The 20,203-nt window shown below is 45.1% G+C and overlaps 1 protein-coding gene across 1 annotated transcript in view; it reads right to left on the reverse strand.

Moving 5' to 3' along the window:
* TBX4 (T-box transcription factor 4) overlaps positions 1-19,544 on the reverse strand; it is a 59,403-nt gene extending 39,859 nt beyond the window's left edge. The window contains 4 exon segments of the mRNA XM_043499420.1: positions 2,799-2,803; positions 10,248-10,342; positions 14,236-14,394; positions 18,724-19,544. Coding sequence (XP_043355355.1) covers positions 2,799-2,803; positions 10,248-10,342; positions 14,236-14,394; positions 18,724-18,738 — 274 coding nt within the window. The 5' untranslated portion in view covers positions 18,739-19,544.
* Positions 19,545-20,203: the final 659 nt, after the last annotated feature.

The raw sequence follows: 20,203 nt of genomic DNA on the forward strand, positions 1-20,203 counted from the left end.
GTATGTTGCAAAACAGGTAAAGTGGAATGGACACTGCAAGGGCTCGAGAGTCTCATTCACCTCACGTGATTCAAGAGGTTGCTCTTGCTGTGAGAATACCTATTTACTACCCCCAGAGATGACTGCTGGGACCGCACGGTCACTTAGAAATCTACCAGCCCTTTTCCACACAGCCACCAAATGGCCCTCTGCACAACATCCACATCGGCAACAAGGTGGGGCCAGCAATGTGTCAGGGATTGGCCATGATAAATAGCATGTACCACCATGGAAACTACAGAACCCAGGCAAGAAACACAGCAGAAAGTTAGTGCTGCTTTAAGCAGCTTTGCCCTAGCTCTGAACTCCCTGACCGCCCTAGGAGGGGTCACAGTCTAACCGTAGTCTGGGAAGCCAGTAGTGGGGCTACAGGAATGAAGTAGGAGACTCCTTCCATGCATCTAGCTCCCTAGGGATGGGTTCCGGCTTTCTTGTGGGTCTGTTACTTTTTCTTAGCTCTGTCCTTCCCACACTGCATCCCCTCCTGTCTGGTGGGTAGGAGAAGGAAGAGCAGTAGAGAAAGCCAATCCCCTACCCCAAGACCATGTGCTATAGGAGTCCTGGATTTCTTGCCCTTTATACTTCTTAAAGAAAGCAAAACATGCAATGGGTGTAACCCAGTTTGCTATGCATCTCCTTTTGTTTAGGATCCACAGAGGACATCATCTGTTACAGCCCCTACTACAAAACATAGCTTTTTAGTTCAAGCTGTAAAGACTCACATGTTTAGCTGTAGATGTCCCCAGTTCAAGTCCCGCTGTGTCAGCCAGAATGACAGCCAACACAATAGCACATTCGGGCTAAGGGATCTAGCCACGGCCCTGAACCTAAACCCCAGAGCCAACACCTCTGAACTTTGGGATCTCAGCTACCTCCCTACTGCTGCCTCCTTCTCTATATGGGCAAAATAAAGTCCCAGATCCCAACAGCTCCAGGCTTTGGGAATGTTCACACCCTATTTGTGTCTCAGGTGCATTCTGACCCCACACCCATTGAGAAGGGACAGTCTAGTCTTCCTGGTACAGTAGTGATTGTTCTTCTCTATCCCTCCAAAACTCTCCCCTGCTCTAGGAATGGATTTTAAAGGCACATTTCCCTCCTATTTCCCTCCACAAATTTGCAGTAGTGGCAGATGTGCAGAAGCGCCCGCTTTGTAAGGACTGTCGCTGGCACTAGAGCTTAGTGATGAAGAATTAAAGTGTTTTTTATGTTCACATAACATAGGCATCCTCCATGGAAAAGATGAACTGTCATAATGTTCTGCCTTATCCCTGGGGGAGTCCAGCACCTTATGAAAATACTGTTTTTTTTTTAATCTTAATTGCCATCAAGTAATATGCAGATCAGTGTTCTTTGAGAGGCCTGCGGATAACAAAAATAGAGTTCAGAGTAGCAGCTGAGTTAGTCTGTATTCGCAAAAAGAAAAGGAGGACTTGTGGCACCTTAGAGTATACGATGAAGTGAGCTATAGCTCACGAAAGTTTATGCTCAAATAAATTTGTTAGTCCCTAAGGTGCCACAAGTCCTCCTTTTCTTTTTGCAAAAATAGAGTGTGCATTGCTTTAGGAAGTTAAATATGGGGGGGGGGGCGGAGGCGGGTGCAAAACCCACATGAAAAGGTTAGCAGGGCAATAGTACGGCCCCAGCTAAATTCTTCCCTGTGCCGCTCTAAAGATGAAATGTAACAAAAACAGTAAGAGCAAGAAAAATAAGCCAGCAGCACAATTCTGTAGCCCGCGCAAGCTTTAGAGTTGACATGCTAGTGAATTATGTGCTCTGATAACGAAGCAGCCTTTGCTTAGCTAAGTTTGTGCTATGCACGTTTTATCTCTACATGATATTCACAAATTGTTTTAAAATGAGCTGTTAGAATAAGCGTTTGTTTATTTATTTATTCTTTTACAGTCCAATCCCTTTTACTAGGCAGCAGTTACTGACGTGAAGCCAAAACTTCTGAGGTTCATACAAACTTTAATTGGTGTTTCATTGCGTGGTTGGTTGGTTATGCAGCGGAATGATGAGAGAGACAGAGAGACTCATTCCTCTAAGGCAGGATGTCCCAGCCCTTAAGGCAGCTGTACTAGTTTAAAAGTTCGGTGGGACCAACCAGTGACCCCGGCATCTATTCAGCTGTGCGTGCCCTAATCCAAAAAGCAAACTTGTTTGTTAGGGTTTGGGGCAGTGCAAGCTCCTTTTGGGGACTGGAGCATATGTACGTTAAAATGGGAAGTGCACAGTTGCAGCAGTCCAGTATCTTATTGGTGAGGTAGAAAAGAGGAGCTTGTGTGCCAGTCACACAAGCCTAAAGCACCAGTACTGGTACAAGGACTAGTAGTTTGGAAACACTGATGTGAGGCTTGACTGTCCTTTGCACACTCGCTCCGAGGCCGGACATGCCAAGAAGCTGCATGTGTCTCTCTGCTAGGGACTTCAGACGACGGTTTGGACTGGACCAGCTCATGAAGTGGCTTCTGTGCCTCCCTCCCTTCTTAATGACCTTTTTACTCACTAAGAGGCTTGATCTAACCTTCCTTTTCAGGACAGAGAGTGTCACCTCAGTGAAGCTGCTAGTGTGCTCTTGAGCAAAGATGTCCTCCTTTTCTAACCTCCTGCAGGTGACATGGTGGAAGGAAGTTATAGTACAATTAGGGAGTGCCGTCACCTCTCACCCCCTCTGAGAAGATTGAATGGAAGCAAGAGACCTTAAGCCTGCAGATGAAGTCTAACCCTGACTGTATGATGTTCTGGTAGCACCAAACTTTTTCTTTGCAGTTTTGCAAGGAACTAATTTGTTCGCCAAGGGCCAGATCTAAAGCCCATGAAGTTAATGGGGTTTTACACCATTGACTCCAGTGGGGTTTGGATTAGGCCCTACCAACCATTAGCAGCTGCTGCATTTTGGCATAAAAAGATATGCAAAAGTATGGTTCCCAAGACAGCCCAGTTGCCATTAAACATTTAATCAGTCTTACATTTGGGTAAAATGTTCAAAAGCACCTAAGTGCCATTTTCAAAAGGATTCTCACTAAGATTTAGGAGTCTAATTGTCAGATTTTCAAATGTATTTAGCCAGATGGGTACCTAGTGGGGTCTTCAAAAGCAACCATGCGGGAAAAAGCACCTAACCTCCCATTGATGGGAAAATCTGGCCCCACATGCCTTTTGAAAAATAGGACTTAGACACTTGTGAAATTTTACACTTAATCTTTATTGTCCAGAAGACAAACTAATGGTGGGTAGATACTTCAAGAACCAATTCTGCTTTAAAAGAAGATCTTTTAATAATCTTTCCTATTCTTCTATTTTTCCCTCCTTTGTGACAAATATTTCCCATATCAACATAAAGCATCTTTAAAATGTTTTCCAGGGGTAAATTAATACAAATTTGGTCATGTCAACTATTTCTTTAAGCTTTTTTTTTTTATGGCATTTCCTTTTTGATAGATTCTTGCTTTCAGAAAATACTTGAAGAGATCAAAGCGTTTTTCAACAGGGTCCCATTTTCCCAGTGAAATCCTAACCCTCCAGTCCCTTATTTCTCTTATCACCCACGCCACTCCGCAATGACGCTCTGTATACAAGTAAGAGCAGTTAGCTTTGAAGTGCTGGATTAGCCCATGCCAGATCCTTGCCTCAGAATAACAAACAATACAGGTTCAACAGGAGTTCTCATCAGTAGTTCATTTTTCAGCCCCAAACTCACTGTCACTAACACAAGCAACATTGAACTCACAGTCTATGGACAGATAGGAGAGATTTATCTGGTGGCAGGGACCATGACCCAACGATGAGGAGGTCAGACAGTTAGGGAATTTTTCTAGTTTGGCAAGGAAGGTTATATTTAAATTTTTCTGGCTAACTCATCTAAGTTTTAAATAAAACATTGTTTCTCACATGCCTGAGAACTTGGTTAACTACGCAGTTGCTTTAATGATCTAGTATCATTTCCTCTTCTTGCCCCATAGCAAATAAAACGGAGATAAACTTCTTGCAAGAAAATGCTTTACCTCCAGTTTGATTTTCCCCCATGAAAGCTTAAACACTTCCAGTATTCCTTATAAGGTCCAAACCATAATGGAGGATGGGATGAGCTAAATTAGATTAAGTTTTCTGAAGCATAAAGAGCAACAGTACAAGGTAACGCAAGAAATTGCACAAGAATGAGGGCAGTTAACAACTCTGTTCTGGTTCCTAAGATTTTAACTGTTCTTCTAAAGAAAGCCAACTTTCTCCGTGGTAGAACTCCTTTAGCGTTACACCCTCTGTAGGAGCCATAGGAGGAGAAAAAATGGATCTGGTCCATAATGTTGACTACTCTGACGGCTTACAGTATTTGATTTAGTTCCTCAACATGGATTGGATCCTCATGGATCCAGCATGAGAGGATCTGTAGCTTCTGTGCCATTCAAGGCAAAGGCAAACACGCAGTCCAGGTACTGGAGACCAGCCCTGCCAGGGATTATTAGCATGAGAGTTATCTAAAAGTGAACAGAAAATGCTTTGGAAACACATTTAACTATTAACATCCCAAATTAAGAAAAAATAAAGGGAGACTCAAATATATTAGTCTCTCACTTCCCCGACTTGTTCCAAATTCAAGAAACTCTATGTTCCCTGCTGGAGTGGTTGACATCTCTAGCAACAGAGCCAAAAGCGACTGGATCCTGCTTTCGTTCCCACTGATTTCTCTGGTTTCATTCCCACCGATTTCAAGATCTTGCCTACAAAGGGTATTTGCAGAACCCTGAATTTATGGCTCGGTAGGTCAAACATTCTTTGAATTACTAATTTATTTCCAAGTTCTAAAGGGATGGTTCCCATTCCATACCTAATCTGGTTTGCTTTTTTAAACGTAAAGCTTTTGGGCTGAACTTTTCAAAAGTGCCTGAAGTGATTCTGGACACACAATTCCCTTTCATTTTAATGGGAACCGGGCATCCATATCTCCTAGCTGAAAATCTTAACAAAATTTCACCAGCTTAATCTAAAGTATGAATTTAAACCAATTTAGTTAAACTGGTGCAAACCTTAAACCAGGGGTATTTCAGTTTACCGTAAATCGATTGTGAACATGTTTAAGCTAAACTGAAATAAGCCACCCAAACCAAAACCTAAAAATCACACAGAGGTTTGCAAGTTTTCCACATACAATGGGGTGAAAGTTGTTCTGGGCAGTATGTTGTAAGAAGGTTCTTAGAGGACCTTAAAACAAATGTCCCTCAATCAACATGCAGTTTTTAAGAGATGTTACAGTAAAGATTGAGGCTGGCTCTGTATCCATTTATACATGGTGTTGTGGTCTGAACCCCACCCCATGATTACAAACCCACTATCATAATCATTTGGATGGTCATCATTGTAGAGAAATTGACATATTAATTTAGAGTTAGGTCTCCACAGGTAGGGGGTCAGATGCTCTGTGGATTGGCATTCCCTGCTGATTAGTAATAAACCTGTCTTAACACTGCCTATGAAGCGATGGTGTGCCAATTCACTTGGGCCATGGAATGGTACCGGGTAAGAACCGTAAAGATCAGTGCCTCAGGGGGATAAAAAACTGTAAAATTAGAGGACAGACAGATCTGGAAAAGGATAAAAGGGGAGAAGAAATCCTGAAACCAATGGGACTACTCACACGAGTAAAGACTATTTGAACGAAGGAAGGTTTGGAGGGTCAAGCCCATTGGAGAATTGAGACAGAGACCGATTTGAGCCACAAAGATAGCTACAACTACAGGACTTGCCTAATTCAGGACAGAGCCTAGGGACAGAAAAGAAAAGAAAATGAAAAGCAACTTATAATTAAATTGTACAATTTGCTTTGGGTATAAATTGCTCCATCATATTAAATTTGTGACTATTACATGTCAAATACAAACGAAAAGAGTGCCCTAAGAGATGAGTGTTTTAATCTGCAGCACCCTCTAAAAATGTACATACGGTGATGCATAGCGTAGAGCAAGTATATACAAGAAAGAGGAACACACACACACACACACACACTTATTTTCAAGGCAACTATGTTTGGGATTATCTTTCTGTTGGGAAAAGTGCTTTTATCTTTCTGAAAAATTGTATTGTATCAATACATCTGAACATCTAAAGCTATCATTTAGAATACCGGTTTAAAACATTTCACGCACAATAATAGGCCATAATGCTGCAAAAAGAACCACATTGGCAGATTGCTCCACATCCCCTTTGTCTTCCCTGGGTCTCTGTGCAAGTACAGTGTTCCACTTCAGTGCTCCTCTTTGCAGGATCAGGACTGTGGTGAAAGCCATTGAAGGCAGTGGGGTTGTATGTATGTAAGGGCAGCATTTGACCCACTGTGCAGCCAAACATACTAATTTACATTGAATAAAATGCAAATATTGAATTTTTTGCATAAAAAAAGGACGATGAATTTACTTTAAATTTCTGTCATTTCTTTAGGCCTAATCCTGAATTTATGCAATTCCCAGGCATTTGGGTGTGTAAGTGCGCAAGGAATGCAGGGCTGGCTTCTTAATTGTTGTGTTATGTTTAATGTGTTCCTTTAAGACAATACAAATTACGTAGAAGAACAAACCTTTTTAAAAAAAAATAAAATAAATAAAATAAAAAAGACATGACAAAAGGTATTGATTTGCATACCCCCGCAAAACATGAAAAGTTGTGCTATTTTATAGACAAAGGAGGTGAATGGTTTTGCATAAAGTTCAGGGAACTTTGCTCACAAACTTTTTTATCTTTTGATGATCCTTTTAATACAAAATAATCTCTTCCCCCCCCCACAATAAAAGAGTCAAACATTAAAAAGATAGTAAGGGCATTTTAAAGAGTTTACACTTATAAATCAAGCTTTCTTGGCAACATCATCATTCCTATTTCAGTACTGAGCTCGCTGTGTCCTCCAAATGTCTCCTACAGATCAGTCCTAAGAGGGAGTAATAATCCCCCAAAGTAATTCTTAGTCCTAAATTCCTGGTAATTTATAGTTGACTTGGTCTGTGGAGTTATACAGATTGACAACAAATGAAACAAACACACTCCTCTTGAGTAATCGGTGTCTGGATTATAATTAGAGAACGCCTATTTTACATCATCACCCTAGAACAAGATCTCCTTATTTTTTGAAATAACTGGTCATTAAGTTGCATTTGCAATTAGAATTTAAAAAACAGTGTCCTTTTTTTTCCCTTTTGAAATTAAATAATTAGACATTTAAGTGACCTGATCCTTCAGTTGAGGGCATATGGTGCATCCCTGTGCCCGCTTAGAACCCCACCTCCCTTCACGCGCGCACAGTCTGTTGCAGGATCAGGACCATAATTTGTGTCTGCACTCAACTGGCCCTATATTTTTTTTTTGCAGACAGACAGAGAGCCTGGTATAAGGCCCCTTTTAAAAGATGATACAGACTCTGATGTTTAAATTGGGTCATGGGGGGGTGGGTTTATTAGGAATCTATATTTAAATGGTTTGGGTGAAATACGATTTTCAATAAGAATTGAACTGAAGTCAACTCTTGTGCTGCTGGATGGTTCTGTTTCTAGGTGGTTTTGGACACTGATCAGTTGTGAACTGTGCAACTAAATCAGACTGATCGTCACATGGCTTAACTTCATGTTTAGTTGTAAGACGAGTTATTTTATTAACCGTTACAGGTATTTTTATTTTCAGCGCTGGTGAGAGCTGTTGGAGTAAGAGGCCTAGAGGATACTGACGGCCACTCTTACTGCACAAGCGCTGGTAGAGAAACCTCACACACAATCCCTCCCCCCACACACACACACACTCACCCCTATCTCCCAACTAACATGCCTCATCCTTGACATGGAGGGATCACCTTTTGAAGTCAGTGCATCAATGGGTGCATTATACTTCGGTGTATTAGATAGAAGTCAAGTAATAAGGCCCATTCGTCCTTGGCCTCACTGCTGAGAATTAAAGTTGCCATTTGGGCTGAAGTTGATTGTAACTGTCCACTCAGAACGGAATTTCATATGGTTTGTTAATGAATCATCAGTCACTACTGACACAGGCCCTGGTTCGGGCTGAGGGCCAAATTCTCTGCTGGCATAAATTGGCAGTGTTCCATTGACTTTGATGGAGCTGCACTGATTTTCCACCAGCAGAGAATTTGGCCTTGGTCTTCTGTAAGTGAAAGGCTCCACATCCCAGGGACAATTACCAGAGCCACCCTGTCCCCTCTGAGCAGCTGTGAAGCATGAATATCATTTCACTGGGAGTTTTAAGCCCCCAAAGAATGCAAGACTTGGTCCTGGACATATGGATTTGTTTAAACAATCTAAGTTAAGACTGACACAGAGATAACCTACACATTTGGGATGTTTAGTTTCTAGAATTTGGTAAAATTTCTCTCTCCATTTACAGGCCCAGTATTTGCAGTCCTGATCCTTCAGCCGTTTCTAATGCGAGTAGCAACCCCATTGAAATTAGTAGAAGGATGAATGTGAATAAAGGCTTCAAGATCTGGCCCTAAAACTTTATATAGCAAATTACAATCCTGGGGCGAGGGGGGATCTTATCTGCATAAGAACTGCAGGACCGAGTCATAGAGCTGACCCACTCTATACGTGTCAGCTTCTTTGAAGTGATTTACAAACCCAATTTCACCTTGTCTCCCTGCTGGGATAGGTTCCGTTACCCCAAGGATAGAGTCTAGTGTATCTTGCAACACTGCCAATAGAGAGAGAAAGCAGCACTTTTGGAGGGGGGGGGGGGGAGGGAGATATGAGGAAGAGTGGGCAGCCCTTTAAGTGCTTCGAGAGTAATGCAGAAAGGCTGCCTATAAGGATGTATTCAGTTTCCGTACGGGTTGAGAGCAGAACACTAGTACCCTGCAGAGCTGCTCATAGCCTGCATTGTAGCAGAATTCTGGAGTCTGGATCTCACAGCCAGATTTAGCCCAAGTGAACCATGAACCTGATCTAGCATCCACTGAAGTCAAGAGAAAGCCTCCCACTGACTTCAGTGGGCTATAGATCAGGCTTCATAGAAGAAACATTACCACTGGAAGGCATTTTTCCTGGTGATTTCACACTATTTCCGTTGCTCTTCTTTATACCTTTATGATTCTCTAATGTGCAGTCATATGAAATCAGCAGTTGCTACAGAAGGGGGGCATTTAAGAAAATTAAAGGGGTTTTAAAAACATCTTGATGGCAATCCTTCACAAGAACCTGATCCAGTTCCCCAGATGTCAAGGGCAACCTTTCCATTGACTTCACGGGGCATCTCACCTTAGTGGAACAGTTTGTTTGATGGGCTGCAAGGCCCCAGTCTCACATTCACGGCTGTGAGATTCCATTATGACAACACAATGGGAACCACCTTCCTCAAATCCCACCGACTTCACTGAGAATTGAAAGCACTCCGCAGGACTAAGCCCTCTCTCTCCATTATGAAGATGATGGTAGCGAAAATAAAACATGAATCAAGCTTACTGACACATGAATAGCATTTCATGCAAAGGAATGGCAGGCAATCTAAAGCAGACCCATACTTACTCACACCTGGCCAATCCTCACACACAGGGCCATCGCTAGGGCGGTGCGGGGCCCAGGGAGGGAAGTGACAGATTCGTCTCTTCCAGGACCGACTGTGCTTGTCAATCGCTCCAGTCTACAGGGCCCGGAGCAGTGGCCCCAATTCACCCTACCCAAGGGACAGCTCTGCCCATACACACAAAATGGCAGCTTCAACCCTCCACTCTACAAAGGTTTGATACAGTGGTTTATAACAAGGTCTCAGTTTGCAAAGGCTTTATTACTTCCACAAGTGTACCACAGAGCATTACTACTATTCTATACATAGTAGGTAATCTCTTGCTCCTGAAAAAATTACGATCACGTCTAGAACTGGCATCACTAAGGTCCTGAAGGTCTTAGAAACACAAATAATCAAAGGAAATATTGGCATAGAGAATTAAAACTAACCTAGACTTATCAGAGGACCAGAGTATATAGTCTAAGACAAGATACTTGCTTTTCTTAAATTGCATGCTCACTTATGATCATATTCAGCAAAGTACCAACACGGGTGCATAACTTTGAGTATGTGAGTAACCCTATAGAAGTCTTAAATCAAGGCTAGTTTCTTAAAATCATTTGCAGTTAGGTCTCCCCCCTTCTGCTGTGGGCAAATTGTGACATTCAATATAGAATAGAGACTTTAAGGGCGTGAAATGCATTTTCACCAACCTGCCTGCTTTGGTTATTATCATTTCAGTGCCAGCTTCATGAAATTTCTTCCATAGTTCCTTCTCGTGGAGATAGACTTTGATGTTTTCTATTGTCTAAAAAGAATCAAAACAACAAAAACAAAACCATCATCATCAAAAGTATTCTCAATCTAGGATTCCTCCCCTCAGAGCAAAGTTGCGAGCCGATGATCTTTGGAAAAGAAAGGCAAAGCCAGGCGCCAGAATAGGCCCTAAAGATTCCACTGCCTATTGCCAAAAAAATGAGAGAAACGAATGAATTTAATTGCAGAATGCTTCATATCCAGCGAGGCTATTGCAGCCAAGTAGATTAAAACAAAACAAAACCAAAGACTTCTGAGTACCGGGTCTAAGAGTTGTTGATATTATCAAATATAACTGTATATCAGTAGGTAAAGCTCAACCTTTTAAGATGAGGGACAGGTCAAAACAAAACAAAAAATCCAATCTTTTATCAGTCCGCTCAGTTCAAGGTGAGAAAGATACTTGTCCTCAAAAAATAAAATGAAATGCAGAACCATACTTTGTTATAGGATGTTCTGGCAACGTCGGGGGTGTGGGTGTGTGTAAGCAGCACAAAGGGTAGAATTCTGTAGGAAACTGTTAATCTGTTAAGTGCATATTTTAAATTAGCTGATAAAAAGCCCGCAATTGCCAGGGTGGCAACTCACTTTTATATGAGCAGAATGCATAACTTCAGGTCAAAAGGAATCAATTTCTCCTCCCCCCCCCCCACAGTTATTCAGAGTAGACAGTTTTAAAATTAGTAGAAACAGTTACATGGATTGATTTTTATGCCACCGCCCCACCAGCCTAGTAGCAAGTTATTTAATAGATCACTATTTTTATAACAAGATCAATAATAAATGACATGATGGGTATACATAATATATTATCCTCCTGCAATGTCCTTGGCTCTCTCATTGCATGCTATGGGCCTCGGCCTGACCCTGCAAATACTTACACAATTAACAATATTCAGGGCTTGTCTATACATGAAAATGAATCCATATTAAAGGAAAGTGTGAACGGAAAACAGATGAACTATTCCAGATTAACTTCATGTGCGGAATCCATTTCCAAAGTGGACTGAGAATCTGGAATAAGGAACTAACTCCACCTGTAGATGCTCTTCTTCCAGAATAAAATCAGGAATTAGCTATTCTGGAATAACTCCCCATGTAGACAAACTCTCATATGATCAGTCCCATGTAAAAACACTTTGGATAATCCAGTTTTATCAGGGTTAGATTATTTTTAAATTACTCCTACATGGCTTCATTCGGTATTTCCTTGAAAGTAGAGATTACAGAATGACAGATAAAAAAGTGTTTTACAAATATGAATTATCCAAGTAATGAACTGTAAAAGGAGGTTCTAATACAACTAAAGATAAATGCATCCACCAGAAAAAGAATATACAACATAAGAACAGAATAATTGTGTTGCTGAAACATATTTCCAGTATCCTATTTATATTCATTTTTATTTCAATTTTTTAAAAGTTAATGTTTTTCTCCTAAAAACTGACTCAAAAACTTAGCCCAATATAGTAAAAACCATGCACTTCAAACCAGCTGCAAACCAAATATTATAACTTTATTTTGTTTTGACATTGACTTCAGTGGAAGCAGGATCAGGCCCAGAATGCAAGAAAAAATTAAGGTAGGGTATGTGCTATTTAGGTTAGTTAAAGCCTTGTAAATAGCAAGAAAAACTGAAAGCAAAAACGCCTGGACTCGAAAACGTTTTGTCATGTTCGGTTACAAATAGGGGGACCCAGCCTGCCCCTAATGTAATCAATAGGAAAACCCCCACTGATTTCAGGTGGGGCAGAATCGACCCAGCAGATGAAAACCTTTATTATATAGATACACACGCTTTTAGTGGACATAATTTCTCAGTAGAGAACTCCTGACTCGTGTTTATTCAGCTGCATATTTACGAAGTTTGGAACGTGTGTATAGGTACATAGGTAGACTATATACAAGACAGGGCTGGGTGTTTGTTCCCTGTTTAAGGAATGTGCTGACAACGAGAAGAGAAAAGGAGGACTTGTGGCACCTTAGAGACTAACAAATTTATTAGAGCATAAGCTTTCGTGAGCTACAGCTCACTTCATCGGATGCATTTGGTGGAAAAAAGCTTTCGTGAGCTACAGCTCACTTCATCGGATGCATTTGGTGGAAAAAAAAAAGTTTTTTTCCACCAAATGCATCCGATGAAGTGAGCTGTAGCTCACGAAAGCTTATGCTCTAATAAATTTGTTAGTCTCTAAGGTGCCACAAGTACTCCTTTTCTTTTTGCGAATACAGACTAACACGGCTGCTACTCTGAAACGAGAAGAGAGTTAATGGAAATCTTTTGATAGCCGGTTGAAGTAGCAGGAACTCAACATTAGGTGCCTCCTCCTGCCTTATTTAAGTCAATGGGAGCTTTCACCCCTTGATTTGAACGGGCGCAGGATCAAGCCCTAGATGTTCATATTCTGCCTTGGAATCCCATGGTTATTTGCTAACCCCACTAAGCTTCGGCCTTGGTGTGTGAAAGCTAAAGGCGAGAAACCTAGGATGGAATCAACTGTGCATCTGACACACACACACACACACACTTTTTTCCAGCTCTTAGCAAACCCACGTCTGTGCTTGGCTCGTGTTGTGAAGGAGACGCTGAGCATCTTGAGAGGTTTAGATTTGTTCTGTTACAAAGGGGAGAATTCTCGAACCCATCACTAATTGCCCACATTCCCTTTCTTTTCACGGGTCTATTTTCCCTTTCGAACACCTGGCTGGAGATCAGAGATTGGAAGGAAAACCAGAGGTAAACCGAGCTAAAAAGCCCCGAGGCATAATTATTACTTGATGCATTTATGATTATATAGCAAAGGGGTGGGTTGTTTTTTTAAAATAGCTTAAACATGTAGCTAAGACTACATCGTTTTACATTTCTGTTTCCTCCTCGCCCCCTTGACAGGTTATAATTCTGATATGGGAAAGTTGTCAACACTTTATAAAAAGCACACTAAATACCCCGAGCCAATCAGAAGGCATGATTGAATGCAATCTAATTTACAGTCAGGCCTTTTTTGGCAGGAGGAGCTTAATTGTATTTAATTATTGTACAAAAATCTCAATCTCTGCATAACGTTTTTGGAGTGGGGTTACAAACAAGTACCCAGGCACTCAATAATCTGGCATTTGAAATCAGCGTGGTCGTAATTATGTTTCTGTAGCCATGCAGATAGATAAGGTGCATGGGTCAAAAAGGTAGGAGCTAAATCTAGACAAAAATTAAAGCCCTTCCAAAGGAAACCCTGTTGCTGAGATCTCTGGATAACCGGGGTGGTTCCGAGTCGCTCTTGATCTTGAATTTTGATTGCAAACAGAAACTGCAGTTTTGGGTAGATTGTGCAAAGACAGACTGAAGAGTTTTTAACCGCGTCCTTCCAAAGAAAACCAGAGCAGACGGGGAGAGCTTGCAAGTTAAAAGGGGAGAAAAATAATATTTTTTTAAAAAATGGAAACATTTTTAAACCCTGCCATCTGTGGCAGAGACAGTAAACAGGTTTCAGAGTAGCAGCCGTGTTGGTCTGTATTCGCAAAAAGAAAAGGAGGACTTGTGGCAGTTTAGAGACTAACAAATTTATTTGAGCATAAGCTTTCCTGAGCTACAGCTCACTTCATCGGAAATTCTTTCTGTTGGGGCTTCTTTCACATAAAGCGCGTATAGAGTACTCGGGTAACAGCCCTAGAAGTTTAGAGCAAAGGATTTCATAAAAACCCTCAATCCCTGGGTGCAAGAAGATATGGGGGAGAAGGGAATTTATTGCCTTGGGGATTATAAGCTGCTCGGGTTGCTGGTGCTGTCTGGAGATGTTAAGGGAGTGGGAAGGAGGCCCGGCAAGCAGGGGCGGGATGCAATTCACAGCGCGGTTAGATACTGGCCGTTGTGTAAACGGGGGTGCGTACCTGCTCCGGATCCTGGCCCTGCGGGCTGCTCAGCGGAGTGCTGCTGACTCCTGCCACTCCAAGAACCGGGGAGCCCGCTGTGGATTCTGCATGACCAGGTGCCTGGGCTGTTGGAAACCCCTCTTCCGTTTCAGACAGGCCTTTCTCCTGGAGCATTTCCTTTTCGACAGGGACACACATGGTTAGTGCCAAGCCGGCTCGCGTGGGAGAAAAGCGAACGGGCTCAGTGTAAACAGACGGGGCGGGCAGCGCCGGGACCAGCCCGCATGACCGAAGCCTACATTGCTCAAAGTCTGTGTTCCCATCCACTCTGCCCTTCAAGCAAGTGAACACAGAGACCGGTAAATGTCTGGGCCCGTCCCACCAGCGTGTATCGGGACCAAGCTCCCGTTGATTTAAACGGCTTGCCCGAGCACGGAATCGGGGCTGCCCCCGACATGCCCTGGCCCAAAGCGCGACTGCAGCGGATTTCCTACCGGCCCTGCCCCTGTTCCGGCTGGGGCGCTCGGATCCTCGCAACCCGGCGGTCGGCACCGGTCCCGTTCCCAACCCCGCTGTCTGAACGCGCGGGCTTGCTTCGGTTTAACCTAGCAGGCCAGGCCAGGCCAGACCAGCGCTGCACGACTCCCGCCTGCGCCCCCAGCCCCCTTCCTTGCCCGAAACCCTGGGCCCTGGCGCGCCCGGGGCCGTTGCCAAATTGAAATCGCCTGAAAATCAGCCGCCCGGGTGCCGGGTCAAGGGCAGCGCTAATTTGCGGCTGGGAAATCACAAGTATCCGCAGCTGGCCCAGGCCAGAGCTTTGGCCCAGTCCCACAAACAGCCCCATGGAGCCGCGTGAGCCCAGAGCGGCAGGTCGCTGCTTTCTACCGCGGGCTCAGCTGTTGTTCTGCTCCGGGACTGCGGAGGGGGCATTTTCTAAACCTGCCCTTTTGTTTCCCACGCCGGGAAAACGTCACTGTTCCCTTTAGCCCAGGTACGACTGGAAGACCCCCCCCCCGACCCCCAACGCTGAACTCCCCTTTGATTTCCATTGCCACTGGAACGGGTCTCTGGGTTTGAGCCCCATTTTGTTAATTCGTTTCCTGATCTGGATTATAAGGGATCAGGGCCTGGGGTTTCCCAGTCTGGTAACACAGCATAACTCAGAAGAAATCTTGAATGGATTATATGGGTGGGTGACAACACCCGAGGGCTCAGACTGACTCTTCCACTTCGCTATGAATTAAATGTCGTTGGGATTCAAAAATCAGTTTATCGGTTACAAATAAATCGGTTACAAATCTATATTCCGCCTATCACCCACCTTTGCAATATGGCTGAGTTTTGCCTGAGTAAAGACGGCACAATCGGCCCAGGGCCTACAATAGCAACTACACTCCCGTCTGTTTGTTCTGCTCTGATGGGACAATCGATTATTGTTTACAAGGGAAAATACTCGTTTTCCCTTCGCTTTTTATTTGTAACTTTAAGAAGGGCGACAGCTGGATATTAAACTGATGGATGCCAAAAGCAAACGTTTCCCTCGTCCCAGTCCGATTGGTACAAATAGCAATGTTTTAGCTGCAGATCAAAAGCTTTACATACCAAAGAACTTATTTACTTCTCACGTGTCCTTTAAACAAAAAAACCCCAAACAGTTGCATTCGGTTTTCTCCACCAAATAAAGAAGTCACTGGTCAGTTACATTTACTTTGTAGGAAAGTATCAAGGCTAAATCTTGGTCCTAACTGAGTACATGGGATCAGGACTTGAGCCTTGATATTTTCTCTCTCTCTTAACAAAAGTCAATTAGAGCTTGACAAACGCTTTCACTTAGCTAGAGTGAACGTATTGCGTTCTTGTCTTTCAGTTCTCTTCTAGTTTTATACACCTTCCAGAAAACATTTTTAAAACTTTACACTTCATTCGTATTGGATGTATGCCGGGATCTGTTACAGGGAAATTATTTGCAACATCTGCCGGGGAATTCGCTTTCATTTTCAGTTGGTTTGGAAAACACCTCTAAGAGGGTTTGCTGCTTGGTTTTAATTTGCTCTGTGATCCGGGCAGCGGCTACACCGGTTCCCGTCCTGAGAGCCTACTTCAGTGCAGTATTACCCACTTATCTCCTGGCTCAAGTCAGGTTTTTAACCTTGGTAATAATGCTAAAACAAAAAGTTGCCCTGTGTAAACATTCTAAGTGCAAGCTCACTAAGATAAAAGGAGACCTCTCTTCAACTTGGACAGAGACTGGGAAAAGCCAATAAAGATAAGACCTGACAGCTCCAGCGAGGCTGCTGCGCATCAAGCCGGACTTTTACTGTGCAAATGTACTTTTCATTTACAGTATTGTACTAAGCACAACAAGCAAAGATCGTGTTTATACCTCGGTCTTGTCAATACCGTGCCGCAGGGACATAAGCACCGATGTTTGCCTGAACTGGTAACTGATTTTTAAATGAATCCTGCGTGGTTCTTTTGCGGGGGAGTAACGTTAGCTCTTTGGGATGAGAAGTTTAACTAGGGGATGAGAATTTACTCACAGTAGAAATCTTTAAAGATTTCTGCTATTTGCCTCTTTCAATCGGTTGTAGGAATCTCAAACCCCAATAACTCCAGCGGCCTGGTGAGTGAGTATTTTGAACAGTAGAGTTTTATCCTATTAGGATTTGCAGTTACAGCTTAATGGAGAGCAGGGGTCCATGCGGATCCAGCTTGCATAGAACACAGCTCGGAATCGCGTTTTAGATATTCCGAAGTTTTTGTGGGTAATATTTCCGTCGATCCAGCCAAAGGGTATATTTAAAATTTATCTTGTGTAGCCTATAAGTACAGGTTAATATTACTATATTATTAATTAAAATAGCCAATACACAATTTATAGATCAGGCAACAATTGGAACAAGCCAGTTCTTTAAACCTGATGTCTGAAATTAAATACATAAGATGCGAGCTCGTCTTTTAAATATAGTTTGGTCTCGACTTTAGAAAGCAATCAAAGCAACCCCGTTCCATAAGCCAATCTAGTCCTTGCATTGATGATTGAAACTTTCCCCCAGCTGAAACTTTATTTCCCATTGCTGTCTTGGGTCTCGGTTTTGCCCTGTGGGAAATCAATCTGATCCATTTCTTTATTATTGCCAGTAACAGCATCAAGCTAGTCTTCATCTGCTCTGTTTTATGCCTCACCAATCTGCAAACGTTTAACACCGTCCCATTGATTTCAAGTGCTGCTGAGACACAAACTTGTATCAAAAAGTAGAAATTCGCAACCGAGGGACGTAAAAGCAGGAGGGATCCTACCAGGCATTTCTGCTATTCTCCAAATCACAGCCAGAGAATCCAGTGAGTTGGGGGTTATGAACTCCCTTCAAATATCGGGGGGGGAGGAGGAATTAATGCACCCCCAGCTTCATAAGTAAATATGTCTCCCCTATACACAAAACCTAGGAATGGAAAGGAGTGGGGGTGGGGATTGTATTCCTCTGCGCTGAAGCCTTTTAAATGTTGAACTTGTACAAATTACGGGGAAACAGCTGCTATTTTCGTAGGCAAGAAATCCTGCGATTTTTAACTGCGAAAATTAGCGCTTTGTCGACAACCGGTGTATAGCTTTTTGGAGAGCAAGACAAGAATGGAAGCAGCGCTCCGTGAAACTGGGGATTCCGCTAAAGGAGAAGAGTTGTGTCTGGACAATTGCGGGGCAGGGGAGAAAGCAACCAGGCCAAGTTAAATCAAGGCGCACTACAGACCCAAACGCGCATACCAGACAGTCCCGGCTACCAAGTTACTTCTTGCGCGTCTGTCAATAAGAAGATCCCCAAGGACATATTTTGGGAGGGAGAAAGGACATTTTCTCACCCCAGAACCAGCTTCTAAGCAGCTATTAATTCTATATGCTGGGGTTTGTCTCCATTGAGTTGTGCTACGTTTGTATTAAAATAACACAGGCTCGTTTTTCTATTCCAGCAGGGCTGGGGCAGTCTCCCAAATTCCAGTCTGACCCCCTCCCCCGGTAGGCAAAAGTACCAGTCCCTCTATTTCCCTCCAGCAAATCACCTGGGAATATTTTAAAGCTCGCAACTCAGCAGGAGCGCAGGCTGGCAACAAACCCTGCTTGTGCGACCCGCCAGCCACATGTTTGCCCCGCTTGTCTTGCCGCAGGGGATTTGTACCTGCTTCGGGTACCCCACCCCCGCACTGACTGAAGTTACACCACGCTGGCCCAACGACTGCGGATCCTGCGTGCACACACACAAATACAGCGCTTTATACCCGTGCCAGCGAGCCCGGTCCCCTGGCCAGGCCTGACAAAAGCCCCCACCGCTATGCAAATGCCTCTCCACCAGCAGCTCTAGGGTTGAGTTAGGGGCGCGTTGCAAGCCTCGGGGGCAAGTCGGCGGTCATCGGCCGCTGCTGGTGCCGGGACTTTATGCCCCACCGCAACTCTCTTTCTCGGTGTGATTGTTTTTTTTTTCTGTGCGGAGACGATTAGAGGCAAATAATCACCCGATTGCTACGCATTAGAATAGCCCACACGCCTCACGGCAGGTCCACGAAACATCAGCCCGCCCTGAGGACCAGAGTCTGCGCCGGCAACAATCCGCGGGGCTGGATCGTCGCTGGGGGCTTCGCTCCTGTCAGTTATCGATGAACCCGCACAGCTAGAGCGGGGCTGGGGGGGACAACTCCAGCTCCAGACCCCGCAGCAACGGAGACCCCATGGCCCCAGGCGGCTGGAGAGAAACCCCGCTCCCTCTTTTATCACGCTGGCCAAACAAACAGCGCCCCCCCCCCGCCCCCCAGGTAGCCCGTCCGGCCACTTTTCTTCCCTTCCGCAGAGAAAAATCCAGCCGGGGCCGCCTCGGAAGGGTCCAGCGAGCTCTGCTCCTGTGCAGCCAGGGCCAAGACCTAACGGGGAAAGGGCCCCAGACGCTCAGGCCAGAGCGCCGGGGGCAAAGCGGCGCAGCAACCGGTCTCCCAGCCCTGGCTCCATGGGGCCCTCGCCTCGCAGCTCAGGGGAGCCCCACGGTGATCGGGCGCGGGGGGCGTAGCCGGCCGGGCACGAAGGGGTGCAAAGGGGAGCGCGGTGTTTAAAGGAGGCCCTAGAGGACAAGATTAGAGACACCCCGCTCCTGCCCCCCGGGCCGGCCGAGGTGGTGTCGCGCAGTGCGGATCCGTTCGTGGTTTGAGCAGGGCCCCCTGGCTGGGGTGCCCTAGGGCCGCTTACAAGCAACCTGCGCGTAAGGCCCTTGCTGCCACCCCCACCCCAGGGCTCCGGCAACCCGCCTCTCTCCCTGCTGCGCAGAAGGGCTGGAGCAGCTGCTGGGGGCGGGGGATTTGAACACCTCCTGCGTGTCCCGCTGCGCCCCGGCCCCGGCCCAGCGGGGATCTTTGCAGGGAGAGTCCGGGGCACTTACACTGATCGCCGGGGGGGCAGGAGGCTCAGGCTGTGGCTGGGGGCGGGAGGGGGGGAAATCTTCACACTTCGCCTGAATTTGGCTGCTGCTGCTGCTTTAAAAGCATCCAAAGGGGGTGCGCATCCTGCAGCCCCTCCCCCGGGGGGCTCGGTTCGGGCTCCGCTTCGCTTCGGCTGCTCAGGGGCGCTCGGGCTCGCTGGCCGCGGCCGGCGGGACAGTCCCCATTCCACGGATTCACTTGCCCTTGATCTTCTCGGAAAAAAATGTTCCATCAAGATCCAGTTTGGGGCCTTTCGCCTCCCCTCCTCTCCCCCCCGCTTCCCCTTCCCTGCGGTGCTGACGTTGCTGCTGTCAATCAGCCCTGAAGACATCAGCTCCAGCCAGTTCGTGCGGGGGAATATCCCAAACCGCTGCCCCCCACCCAGCCCCTTCCTCGCCTCCCCCGCCCTGTCCAGGGCCCCTCGGAACCCAACTGGGCCAGGGCCCCTGCCGCCCCGGCTCGCAGCCTGCTCCCCGGCTCTTGGGGCTGGGGGCACGTCCCGTTTTAGATCAGTGCCTCTGGGAAACCC

This window comes from Dermochelys coriacea, chromosome 17, assembly GCF_009764565.3.
Source record: "Dermochelys coriacea isolate rDerCor1 chromosome 17, rDerCor1.pri.v4, whole genome shotgun sequence".
NCBI classification, from domain to species: Eukaryota; Metazoa; Chordata; order Testudines; family Dermochelyidae; genus Dermochelys; species Dermochelys coriacea.